Raw genomic sequence first — 14,057 nt, 5'->3', positions numbered from 1 at the left:
ACAGGGATTCAACCCTAGTCTTTCAGTGTCCTAGTCCAACATTCAAGCCACTACATCAGACTGGCTGAACAATACATATGAACAGGGTAAAATTCATAGATGCTTGTTTTCAAGACATTTCACATGGTCATGTTTACTACAATGCAACTGCAATGACCACAGCAGCACTGCTGTGTGAAACAGTCAGCAAGGGTCATAGTTCTTCATATGCTGTTTACTAAAAACACAATGAGATTCAGCTCTGATACCCACCAAATAACACACATCTTAAATAGGTAAAATAGGCAAGCAGTTTCAAATTATTAAGTCTAAATAAGGTCCATGTAAAACCAAACAGCAAATGAGAGCATTTGGAGACTAGGATAGTATATTCATTAATTCTGTATTTGGTAGCCAACTTATTTGGCAGTAACTTATACATATTTCAGTGCTAACAAATGGAAAAACATTGCCGCTTTAACCTTTGTTACAGCTTTGTCACATACCTTGTCCGCCTCGATGCCAGTCTCTAGCTGCTGCTTCTGTTTAAGGCAGATTTGGCCCACTTTAGCTAAGAGTTCGTGTGGATGAATGAAGACTCGGGAGCTCAGAAGAAAAGTGAAGATATATGTCCTCTGTGTTAGAGAGAAAAGAAAAAAAATGTATTTAATACACTTTACACTTCCCACTAACCAAGGTTTTGTGGGCAATTTATAACCCTGTTAAAAATAGAAATGCTTTAAAACAATAATACAACAAACAGTAAATGAACATCCAGAATATAAAACAGAAATAAAACTGGTAGCACAGAATAACACATATCAATAAATAAACTGAACTAAAACCAACGGCAAGATAAAAATAGAAAGGTATATAAACATAGCAGCTGTATTTAAAATGCCTGGAAGAACATGGTGAGATTCACTTCTAATTCAGAAATCTAGAACCCACCTTAATGTCTCCTGGAGTTGAAAAAAATAAGTATTTGTCTTGGAAAAAGAATTGAGATCCCTATTCCTGAACACACTGTCAAAATATTTTAACAGGTAGGCTGAAGTTCTGTGACTTACTTAGAAGTAAGCGCCACTGAACTCAATGACACTTATTTATTAACAATGTAACTCTGCTTCTGCCTTCCCAGGCCACTGTTCATACAAGATAATTAGAACTTTGCTACTGGAACATAACTGCCAAAATAGTAAATAAAAGCTTGAATATTACTGTATACACTCATTTATAAGTGTAGAAATTTTAGTCAAAAACCTGACTCCAAAAAAACAGTCGACTAATCCATGGGTCAATGTTAGTACTGTATTTAACTCTTATTTTAAAAAAGGAACCATCCCCTGGTGAAACGCAAGAGTATAATCTGTCCTGGAAACACTGATCCAGTTCTGTTCTCTCATCCATCCACTCTTTATTGTGAACACAAGCAGTTATGCTTGCTTGAATATTGTACAGTGGGCCCTTCCCTTACATGGGGGAATCCATTCCGGATCCCCCCTCCTCGAAGGCTGATGGAACTCAAAAGGTTCTAGGAAGCCCTAGAGCAGGGGTAGGCAATCTTTTTGAGCCAGGGGCCGGGTTGCTGTCCCCAGACAACTGGGGGGCCGAAGCAAAAAAATAAATAATTAAATAATTTTTTAAAAAATTAAATATATAAATAAACCAGGACAAATGTAGGACAAAATTTTCAAATGGAAGACACTTTTTTTTAAAAAAAATGGAGGACACGCGAAAAAATTTGCTGATTTTTTAAAAAAATGTTAATATAAATGCATGTTTCTGAGGCTTCTATAGACAATTGCCCCCCAAAGGCCCCGGTGGCAATCGGCGGCAGGACCGGGCTGGGTCCGGTCCCAAGGCCTCGCCGGGCCGCATCCGGCCCGCGGGCCGCAGGTTGCCTACCCCTGCCCTAGAGGGACACATGGTTGGAAGTGAAGGCGACTCTGTTGATGCCCTGACTGGTATCTGGAATACCGGTCTCTCTAGGGCTATACACAGTATCGCTCCCAAGCGCCCTCTCAGACCTGCTTCCAAACGTAAGCCTTGGTACACGGAAGATCTCCAGGCGAGGAAGCGGGACCTGCGACGGCTAGAGCACCGCTGGCGGAAACACCTACGCTTAGCCGACAAGGCTCTCCTAGACCGCCTGTTGGAAGACTATGGAGAGGCGATACAAGCAGCTAAGAACTCGTTCTATGGTGCTCGTGTCGCGTCCGCGGAGTCGCGCCCAGCAGAGTTGTTCAGGGTGGTCAGGGAGCTAACTCAGCTCCCTCCCGCCCCGAACCAGATCCTTGAACCTTCTAAGGCCTGCTGTGACCAATTTAACAACTTCTTTGCGGATAAAACCTCTCGGATAAGCAAAGGTCTTAACGCCGGCATTAGAGCAGAACCTAGGGTAGAGGCATCCAGAGCCTCCGTGGACTCTATTAAACTGGATCAGTTTGAGTTGGTAAGTACCGATGATGTGGACAACATCCTTGGAAGTGTTCGGAAGACAACCTGCTCTCTCGATCCCTGTCCCTCATGGCTAGCGGCTCAGGGGGGACCGGCTGTAACCTTGTTGTTACACCGGATTATAAATACATCACTGAGGGATGGGCAATTTCCAACCAGCTTGAAATTGGCCACCATAAAACCGCTGCTAAAAAAGCCCTCCCTCGACCCCCTGGTACATAGTAATTATCGGCCAGTCTCGCTGCTGCCATTTTTGGGGAAGGTGATCGAGAAGGCGGTTGCAATCCAGCTTCGATCGATCTTGGATGAAACGGATTATCTGGACCCATTTCAAACTGGCTTTCGGGCAGGCTACGGGGTTGAGACGGCCATGGTCGCCTTGGTCGATGATCTCCGTCTGGGCATCGACAGGGGAAGCGTGTCCCTGTTGGTGCTCTTGGACATCTCAGCGGCTTTTGATACCATAGACCATGGTATCCTTCTGGAGCGCCTGGCAGAGGTGGGAATCGGGGGCACTGCGCTCCAGTGGTTCCGCTCCTACCTCTCTGGGAGGTTCCAGATGGTGCAGCTGGGAGACGTGTGCTCCGATAAGAGGGCCCTCACAACTGGGGTCCCTCAAGGAGCCATTCTGTCTCCCATGCTATTTAACATTTACATGAAACCGCTGGGAGAGATCATCCGGAGACATGGGGCGCGGGGTTATCAGTACGCTGATGACACCCAAATAGTTTTCTCTATGTCTCCGACTGATGCAGTGACTGAGGATGGCGTCTCTCCTCTCGTGGCCTGTCTGGAGTCGGTAATGGGCTGGATGAGGGAAAACCGACTCAGTCTGAATCCAGAGAAAACGGAAGTACTTGTGATAGGTTCCCCTGGTCCAGGAATGGCGGTGGTTCTACCTGTCCTGAACGGGATTACGCTTCCTGTGAAGGACTCCGTGCGCAGTCTGGGGGTGCTTCTTGATTCGTCGCTTCACCTTACAGCTCAGGTGAATGCGACGGTCAAGAGCACCTGTTATCAGCTTCGGCTTATTCGCCAGCTGTGCCCATACCTGGCCCAGAGAGACCTTGAAACGGTGGTACATGCTCTGGTAACCTCTCGATTGGATTTCTGCAATGCGCTCTACATGGGGCAACCCTTATACCATACCCAGAAGCTACAGATGGTACAGAATATGGCAGCCAGACTGGTCACTGGTACTTCCAGGGCCAGTCATATTACACCTATACTCAAAGATCTGCATTGGCTGCCCATCCGCTTCCGGGCACAGTACAAGGTGTTGGTGATAACCTATAAAGCCCTATATGGCTTGGGCCCAGGATACCTGAAGGACCGCCTCTCTCCATACATTCCGCCCCGCACCCTCAGAACTTCTGGGCAGCAACTACTGAGGGTCCCAGGGGCTAGACTAACCTTCACAACGAGGAGGTCATATTCCATCGTCGCCCCGGCCCTCTGGAATACGCTGCCCATAGAGCTCCGCTCGGCCACCTCCCTGGCCCAGTTTAAGAAGGAACTAAAAACCTTCTTATTTCAACCTGCATTCCCCGAATGAAGTTCCAGCTGGTCTTCCCCCCCCGCCCCCCGATGACAATGGTGATCGGCTGATGGTGTTTTAATTTTGTTTTTAATATGACTGTATTGTATTTTTATGGTGTTTCTGTATTGTTATTGTGTTGTTCACCGCCCTGATCGATGGAAGGGCGGTATACAAATAAAATTTTTATTTATTATTTTATTATTAAGGGAAAAAATGTGTATGCTCGAGCCCCATTAAAAACAATGGGGCTCATGCATGTGGTGTGGTGCAGCATGTGAACTATTGTTTCCTCCTGGGCGTGGCTTCAGCATAAATTGAAAGCTGCGTATTGCGCAGGCGCACTGTAAGTTCTTTGGTATTGTTTTCCTTTCTTCATCCTGTAGATCCTTTGTTTCATGGCCCTACATTTTACCCTTGACTTATCCATGGGTCATATCAAAATCCATAATTTTGGCCCCAGACCTGCCCTTGACTTATACATGTGGTCGACTTATAGTCGGGTATATATGGTACTGTGTGCATATGTAGGCAATTCTGCAGTTGTTGTTGCTGTGTGCCTTCAAGTAGTTTCTGACTTATGGTGACCCTAAAGTGAACCTATTACTGGGTTTTCTTGGCAAGATTTCTTTGGAGGGGGGTTGCCACAGCCATCCTCTGAGGCTGAGAGTGTGTGACTTGCCCAAGTTCACTCAGTGAGTTTCCATGGCTGAGCACAGGTTCTAGAGTCATAGTCCAATTATCAAACTACTACACCATGCTGGTTTCAATTCTGGAATACCCCATTTAATTTAATTTACCCTACCATTGTACAGATAATTGTTCTCAAATAACCTTTTCAGAAATGCATCATATGGTGTGCTAGTATCATTGCCCAACAAAGCATATACTCTCCGTTCACCAGCCCTCACATGTTATGCCTTCCTGACTTCTTGTCTCTCAATGACTGTTTATCCTTTGGTCTTGTGGTCAAAGCCACAAGATGACTCTCATGGGATGATTTTTTCAGTCTCCTGCCTTCAAATGGTAGAAGATAAAATTTACAATTTCCCCAAAAGTTCCCGCAGTTGCATAGAGCAGCAGAAGAAAACAATAGTTGCAAAAAGTTTTCTCTGCCTTTGTCACATTTTCAGTTTTGGCATAAATTCAGAAATTCCTGTCTAATCAGGGGGGAAAGTGGGTAGAAGATAATCTTAAACTCATGCAAGTAGATTTGACTGCTCTACCTCTCACTTTCACAGGCAAAACCTATGTCAGGTATCCCAGCAAAGACTAGGGCCCAAATTCTATTGGTGGTCTGGACTAGGGAACAGCCACTGATTCAAATGGATTTACATAAATTTAAATCGTTTAGCAATAGATTCAATGGGTTTACTTAAAGAGGCAATACCAACAGGATTCAGGCCCAGGAACAATAATCTATACTTGTTGTATTGCTTTGAGAAAAAATAATCAGAATTGTTCCTCCTACTACTCTGCTGCGACAGTTCCTGTCATTCTCGTCCTCAGCAGGTTCCATGTGACAAAAAAACATGGACAAATGAAGTCCTAAAAGGGGACTTAATTTCCAATTAGAACTTTTTGGATTTTTTTCTCTGTACATATACATTCTGTGCCTTACATCCATTACATAGTCTAGGAAATGATAGCCAAGCAAATGCTTCACAGATTTTATGAAAATATTGACATCCTGGCTTTCTGATTGACAGCAGGCCAACATGGAAATTAACACACAATAAATATAAGAAAATGTGTTATTGATTTATGAATTACATTAGTGTTTTGCTTCTCCACTGAGGAATACAGAAGGTCTGGAGAATGAAACAAGCTGTTGATGTTAATTATGTTAATTACAATTGTTACAAATTTTAAACCAGAACAAAAAGTATTTTCCTCTTCAACACAAATTCAGTGAAACTTTGGGATATTTTCCCTAAAAGACAGGGGAGAGAACATTTTCATTTGGTATGTTCTTCTGTCTTCCCTTAACACCTCCCCTACCATACTCTGTTCATGGAGGTTCAATGATGACTGCAAGTAATGGAAGCATTATTATCATCATTATATTGTAATGCCACACTTTCCCCTACTCCCCACCTTCAGCTCCATCCACACTGCAGAAATAATCCAGTCTGACACTGCTCTAACTGCCATGGCTCAATGCTATGGAATTCAGGGAACTGTACCTTTGTGACACCTTTAAGCTTTCTTTGAAAGAGAGCTCTAGTGCCACAACGAACTGCAATTTTATAGCATGCCACCATGGCAGTTAAAGCAGCATCACACTGGATTATTCTTGCAGTGCAGATGCAGCATAGAGTTCAGGATGGCTTACAAAGCAGAGACAGCTTTAAAATTTATACCATACAAAAATTTAAAATATTTTTAACAACAGAATCAAAAGCAGTTACAAGCAAAACCATTATAAAGAAAACAGCAAGCAAACAGTATAGCATTATTTTAAAAGGCCCTTTCTGCCTCAGAAATCAACCATCAAAGGCCTAAAGAAACAAAAAGCTCTTCATCTGCCTACGAAGGAACAGGAGGGAGCGTGCCAGTCTTAACTTTTCTAGGAAGGCCATTCCAGAGTCTGGGAGCAGCTATAAAGGCCTCTCTCACATTCCCACCACATGTACCTATGAGAGTTGTGGGACAGTGCGAAGAGCCTCCCTAGAAGATCTGAAGCATACACAACCTTATATGGGAGAATATGGTTATACATATAACCTCCACCCAAGCCGTACAGGGCTGGTTACAGCATAACCAGCACTTTGATGTGTGAAGCATGATGGACAGCAACGTGAACCAAAGTGAAATAGGGAAGAACAAAACTCCCCTTTCTTTGAATATTATTATGGATGATCAACTGTTTCACTATGATGAACAATCATCTATTAATTAACTGTATAGGAACAACAATAGGGGCTTGCCTTTTAGGGCAGTTATAATGTTGACAGAGGTAACAGCTGTCATCCAGTTGGTAAATTATGATGGCATATATCAGATTTAGACCACTGAAACTTATTTTTATGGTTGCTGCATAGGGTGACATTTTTGTCCCGACCACACAGTGACCAAAATCCTACTCCCCAAAAAACCCTCACTTTGTACACAACACAACCTGCACCCAACACAGCCATTTCCATGTTGTTGGAGAATGGAGGAATGAGCTGTAGAGGAATGAGCTGTAGTTGGATGTGCTGAGAGGAACATTTTCAGAGATGTCTAAAGGTTCTTATGAACTCTCTGCAGATGATGCCTTTGAACTACATCCAGCTACAAGAAAATAGTTGGAAGTGTCCCTGCTCATCCTCCCAAACTCTGACAACATTGAAATTGCCATATTGGGGGTTTGCACTGCTTACAAGGTGAGCTTTTGGGGCAGGGTTAGTGTCAGGAGACACATGCTGATTCCAGGCTAGATTGTTGAGTGGTAGAAAGTTATACATTTATTATTATTATGAGTTTCTTGTTAAGATAAGTCACAAGCTTTGGCCACAGACAGGAGACTCATCCTCCAGTCTGCTTCCATAGAGATTGCCAAACTTGATGTGACAAGTTACTGATATAGCTGACAGAAACAAGACAAGAGAGTAGAGTTGCGCATTCCTGAGTGATTCACTCCTTTTCCTGTTCATTTCCTTTGCAGGCGAGTTCTTAGTATGGAACCAATGTGCAATGTACAAGAATCAGGCTGCCACTCAAAATAAAAGCCCCAGCTGTGTCCCTTCTTCCCTTCCACAATGCCCTGTTCAATTTATGACACTTCTTGACATTTCAGTGTGCATTTTTCCACTTTATATCTATGGTAGGTCAATGAAAAATACGTACACTGTAGTGCTGTGAAACAAACATTATGCAGACAGGTATGCCATGTTTCCTGGTTCCAATTTAGTTGAACCTAGATAGCAGGTCATGCACATGCTGGAGCCTGGACTGGCTGACTCTCAGCTCCTTCAATGTCCTGGAGGGCCACAGTATCCTAGACTCCTAGTCACTTATGAAGCAATTTTAGGGAAAGGGTTTTTGAGGTTTCTGGGTAGGGAATCCTCCAAAGCAGAATGTTTTATTGTTTTAAAAGGTTTTTTCCCCCAACCAATTTTTAGGAGGTTGTTCTGGAGCGAGTCCCAAATTCAAACTAGATCCCTCAAGGTCTGCAAACAATCTATGAGCCACACAGCTCCTACTCTTGCTACAGATGGTGCTTGATAATATTTCCGTGCACCTGAATTCCAAAGTGTTTTGAATCCCAGTTTTGAGGGAAAAGCAAAAGGTTTTCACTTGACAAGATTGTCTAGTTATGTCTGAATGTCAGGGACAGTGCTCATCTCTGTTACTAAGCCAAAGAGCCAGCATTGTCAAAGATGACTCCATAGTCATGTGGTCAGCATGATTGCACAGAACACTTTCCCCTTCCCAATGAAGTGGTACCTATTGCTAGGTGGCGGAAGCTGGGAATAGTGATGGGAGCTCACTCCATCAAGTGCCACTTGGACCTTGAACTGCCAACCTGCTGATCTTGCAATCATCAGAGTCAGCATCTTAATACTGAAGATAACCTGTTAATACTGAAGTGATGGGACAATTCCTCTTTATTGATGTGATAATCACAGGATAAGTGCCATGTGCCTGATAATCTTCACATGATCATGCAATAAGGATGGAAGCATAGTACTTCATTCTCATCCTTCTCCTGTCATTACCCACCTCCCGCCTGATAATCTCCTGTGTCTAGTACAGAGTGAGGAAAATGGAGACAGAACCGGGAAATGTTAAGATAGTGAAAGTCACAATGCAGCAGTCCTGAATACAATCATGTGTTCAGCAGCTCCTGGAGCAATGTCACTGAGACCTTGAAAGATACCTCTCTCCCACAGAGTCCTGGTGCTGGTCAAGATTTGATAAAAAAAAATTTGGAGTGGTAGAGGACACTCTGTAGAGACTATAGCAGCCACTCCAAAGCTGCCTACAGCTTTTATTAAAAAGTTTGTTTTCAAGGATCTGAGATTCCTCTTTTCACCCCAGAGCAGAGGGACCAGGCCCTCAGGGAACAGGAAAATCCACAAAGCTTTGATAGCTTCAAAAGCAAGTGGAAGAGGAAGCAAAGACAAACTAGTGAAGAAAAGCTTTCAATAATACAATGGACCCTTGTTATACGCTGGGGTTTGGTTCCAAGATTCCCCGTGGATAACAAAATCCATGGATACTCAAGTCCCATTAAATATAATGACAAAGCAAAATGGTATCTCTTATAAAAAATGGAAAATCAAGGTCTGATATTTGAAATTTATACTTTTTTTTTTACATTTTCAAACCGTGGATGCTTGAATCCGTGTATAAAAAAATCCGTGTATAAGAAGGGCCGACTGTATATGAACGGAATGAAGGAGGCTTAAGCAGTGATCCTTGATTTGAGAACACAGTGTTACAAGTGCTCCAATTATTTTAATTGATGAAACCTTTGGGAGTATTGCAGGGATCTAACACATAGATAAATGGATAGTATATGAATGCCCTTTTCAGGTAATGTGCCAACCAGGATTTTCTTTGTGGCATCTCTGTTCCATTCCTGGAACTAAGAAAAATTTGAGAAACTGCAAAAAGTGTTTTCCCTCCTTCATTCCACTGGTGAAAACATGACCTATGTTGTGCAAGAATGAGCTGCCTTTGCTAAGTGTAATCACAAAGAAGCTGACATGTAAGCAGCACTGTCCTGTCAATGACCCTTCTTCCAACAAGCTAGGTCACATTCTTTTGAGGGCATCAAATTATAATCCAGTCCTGCACACTAATTCTAGTTTAGGTTTCCATTCTGAAATGTCTGGATCAAGCACAACATTGTTATCTGAAGCAATTCTGAGATAACTCAAATCAGAATATTGGCTTTTCAAAGAATGCAGTGTAAAAAGCCATGGAAAAGAAAGATTCTTCTCTCAGAGTCCCACATTTCCACTTTCATCATAGAGAGATTTCTCGAGCTGTCAGACTACTAGGCTTAATGGGGAAATCATGAAAATCTTTTAAACTATGTTTTGTTTTATTTTTCTTTGAAATAGTGTATTAGCCAGCATCTTTGCAAAGAAAATTAAAAAGGGTTTCTGAAGTGTACACCCAGAAGGCATAAGGCATAATGATATACAAACAAAGAAAAATATTAATTTGAAAGATAAGACTATGTCCAGTCCAGCTTTAGATAGATAGATAGATAGATAGATAGATAGATAGATAGATAGATAGATATTATGTCTCTGGGAAAATTTTTCTTGTCAAATGTTTAGCTTAACATGTTTTTTGTATGTACACTTTTTTGAATGTGTGAATATGAAGTCATTTTTCAAATAATGTGCTGAAAGTATCTGCTCCATTTTTGCGTCTTTTATTGTCTGTCCCCCTGCTACCATCTGCAGCTCAGTCCAGTAATACTAGTACAGTTAGTAGCAATTTTAGTTCTTTACTTTACAATTATATACACCAGTGTTTACTTTTTCCTGTGAGGTGTTCCACACTGAGATCAATAAATGTTTCCATCACAAATTCCTCTTACATCTGAGGAAGTAGACCAAGTCCACAAAAACTTATGCTACATCTTTTTTTGCACACCTAGGCCTGTTACAGACTGCCAAAATAAAGCTGCTTTGGGTCTCTTTGGGGGTATGCTATTTAAATGATGCATGCATCCTAAGAATCCGGAAGCTGCACCAAAAGCTGCACTCCAGTGCCTAGGAATGGAGTGTGGCTTTGGCGCGACCTCCAGACTCTTAGGACCCATGCATCATTTAAATAGCATACCTCCAAAGAGACTCGAAGTAGCTTTATTTTGCAAGTCTGTAACAGGCCCTAGTCTTAAAGGTGATACAAAAGCCCTTTGCATACAAATTACTTCATAGTTAGTTTGTATTCCCATTTTCTTATGACCAGATTTGTAAGGCAAGGAGACACATATGGGTCAGTTCTCAGGCATTCAAGGCAAAGAATGCATACTTGAAGTAAATGCTTTCATACAAATAAAAAAATGTAGCATTCAAATATCACGAAAGCTGAATGAGGAGGAATGAAGTAGCTATCTAGACCTCCTTCAGCTTGTGTGGAGTAGCTTTTAGAACATTTGTAGGGAATCCTTGACCCTCCAGATATTCTGGATCACCACTATCACCTTTAGTCATGCTGATGGGAGCTGTAGGCCAAAACATCTGGTTCTCTATGTGATTTATTTTGGGTTTTTTGGGAGTTGTGTTCCAATTCCCATTCAACCATGAAGCTTAATAATTATGATGGGCAACTTACTATCTTGTAACCAAAATTAGAGACAAGGATGTTGTGAGGTTAAAATCTTGCTCTAGGCTTTTTTGTGGAATGGTGAGATTATTTAAATAAAAATAGAATGGAAAACTGGTGAAGTCTGCTTCTGATCTGTGGCAATGTAGTGTACTGTACAATGACTGGAAAGTGTCCCTGTATATAATCCCATTTCTTCCTTAACTTACCCTGTGCAGGTTTCTATGTGGAGACATTTTCCCATGAGCAAATTAGTTTGCTGCATACAGGGGGAAGTAATGTTCTTCTTTGGAAAGATGGGCACATATGCTCTTCGTAATGTTAAATGGAACACTGAAGTTATCATACTTAAAACATTGAAGGATGTGTTTAAAGAGTGAGGTGCACCACCTCCAAATTCAGGCAGGCACGACAATATTCATACCTCTGTCCATATAGTCTCTCTGTATTGTGAAATAGTATAGGCAATATTATCTAGGTGGATGATTTGAAAAGCTTTTTATCAGTTGTTGTGTACCTTCAATTTGTTTTTGACTTATGCCGATCTTAATGTAAACTTATCTCAGGGTTTTCGTGGCCAGATTTGACTGGGCGGGGGTTGTTTTTGCATCCCTCTGAGGTTAAGAGAGTATGACTTGTCCAAAGTCACCCAGTGGGTTTCCATGGCTAAGTGGGGATTCAAACCCTGCTCCCCTGAGTCTCAATCCAATGTTCAAATCACTGTACCATGCTAACTCTTCTTTCACTAGAACTCTACAAAAATAAATTGCTATACCAACTTACAAATGATTATAACAAGGCAATACTACACACCCACACACTGTTACAAAACACAACATTATGCTAGTGATGCACACAGATATCTTGGTGCTGTCAATGATTATGATGTGGGTGTTGATTTTTGCCCCTCATTTACCCCTACAGAAATCAGCCTCTCTAGAATAGGGACAGACAGTTATGAACCCAGTCCATCATCTGTCCTATTTCCACAGATCATCTGATCCCATAGATGTCCCCTCCCCCTTTAATTATGCATTTTCAGCGATGGTTGGTGAACTCCAAAAACTAGGGGTGTATTGCATCCCCTTTAGCAACACTGTTCCCATCACTATACACCTTGGTTCAGGTCACCCCAAATACCTCCTGCCTGTTCCTCCACAACCTTCTCAATTGACAGATGTGATAACTAGAGGAAAGCTTCACATTCATTGTTATTATTTCTATGAGTATCAGATACTGAGGACAAACAGGAGATTGTTAGAGGCTCTTTTCATGCTTGCAAGTTCACTAGGGGCATTTGGTCAACTGCTCTAGAAACAAAATGGCAGAATATATCAAGAAAAATGAAGTTATCTGCCAAACAGCATAAGTACAAGACAGAAGTATTGGCTCTGAACACCAAAGGACTCCTCTTTCCCTACGCTGCTGTTGCAACACAATACCCACTTTACAGAAGGCAAACTAGTAAGGCTATGAGACAAAGGATTTAACACTACAAACTGGAACCAGGGCAGGGATTAATGTGGCTAAATGCCAACTGGTCCCACCAATAATCTCCCCTACAATGAGTTTCCCCCGGGTCATTTTCTAATTCCAGATTCCTTACACCAGTTCATTATCTTTACCGGTTCATTTACCATGTAAAGTTGTGCATCAGGACCTGGAGGGAAGCAGCTGATGGCCCTATTTTAGTGGGCTGTGATTAAGATAATTTGAATGTCATTTTTAAAGAACAAGCCAAAATATGGGAGTACACTTGACTACTGCATTCCTCTGAGTTCCTTGCCCTTAAAAGGGGCAAACTCAAAGCAGCCTTTGAATAATGTTGATGTATAAACTTAGAAATGGCTTGAGTTGAAAAACAATGTGGACTCTTTTTAAAAAACGAGGCCAAAATTGTTTTCACTTTCAGGATGGGCAACAATCCTATTTTCAAGTATATCTGTGGCTAAGAGGCTTTACGTTTGCAAATAAAATAAGGTAAAATAAAACAATGAGACCATACCAACAAAAGGCTGCCGTCTTTATAAAAATGCTTCAACAGCAACATGACCACACAGACTGGGAAGTTCTGGGAGATGTGGTCCAAAAAGGAACTTTTTGAATCTCTGTATGCTGTTCATTTCAGTAGATTCATATGCATAAAAAAAAGAGAAGAGACTTTCCTAACTACCACAAGGAAACCAGGGAAAGTTATCCATTATTAGCTAATTCAAAATGTCTTGCTAAAGCCACCAGCCAGCCTCCTGTTATAAATTTCTACAAGCTGCCAAATCTACAGACACTGCTAGTAAGAGCTGTCCCCAAAACACAAGTCAACAATCCTGGGTCATACTGCTAATTCCAGGTGGGGCATCACCTATACATATCTTGTCAGTGTTAGGAACTGAAATGTCCTATATTATTAGTACTTTAGGGGGGGAAATTGGATTCACAGACTGCACAAGTATCACATGGTCTAAACATCATCATCCATTTTGGAACACTGCATCCTTTCCGTTCTTAGCAGTTCACTATTGTTTTAAGCAGCCAAAGAAGGCAGAAACTGGAACATCTTGCTAAGGCCTGTTACAGACTGCCAAAATAAAGCTGCTTCAGGTCTCTTTGGAGGTATGCTGTTTAAATGATGCATGCACCCTAAGAATCCGGAAGCTGCACCAAAGCTGCACTCCAGTGCTTAGGAATGAAGTGTGGCTTTGGCGCGACCTCCAGACTCTTAGGACCCATGCTCACTTAAATAGCATACCTCCAAAGAGACTCAAAGCAGCTTTATTTTGGCAGTCTGTAACAGGCCTAAGTATCTGAA

The 14,057-nt window shown here is 41.9% G+C and overlaps 1 protein-coding gene across 4 annotated transcripts in view; it reads right to left on the bottom strand.

The window, feature by feature from the left end:
- LOC149318909 (ras-GEF domain-containing family member 1A-like) overlaps positions 1-14,057 on the bottom strand; it is a 301,950-nt gene that overhangs the window by 29,547 nt on the left and 258,346 nt on the right. For all 4 annotated transcript variants that reach the window (XM_089510664.1, XM_089510666.1, XM_089510665.1 and 1 more), the window contains one exon: positions 486-614. In XM_089510664.1, the coding sequence (XP_089366790.1) occupies positions 486-614 (129 nt within the window). The remainder of the gene's footprint in view (positions 1-485; positions 615-14,057) is intronic.

The sequence above is a fragment of the Sceloporus occidentalis genome, unplaced genomic scaffold (assembly GCF_023333645.1).
Source record: "Sceloporus occidentalis isolate IW3139 unplaced genomic scaffold, rSceOcc1.0.p SCAF_2, whole genome shotgun sequence".
In the NCBI taxonomy this organism is placed as follows: Eukaryota; Metazoa; Chordata; class Lepidosauria; order Squamata; family Phrynosomatidae; genus Sceloporus; species Sceloporus occidentalis.
The sequence above is the reverse complement of the archived record's forward strand: the minus strand, read 5'-3'. Positions and strand labels throughout refer to the sequence as shown.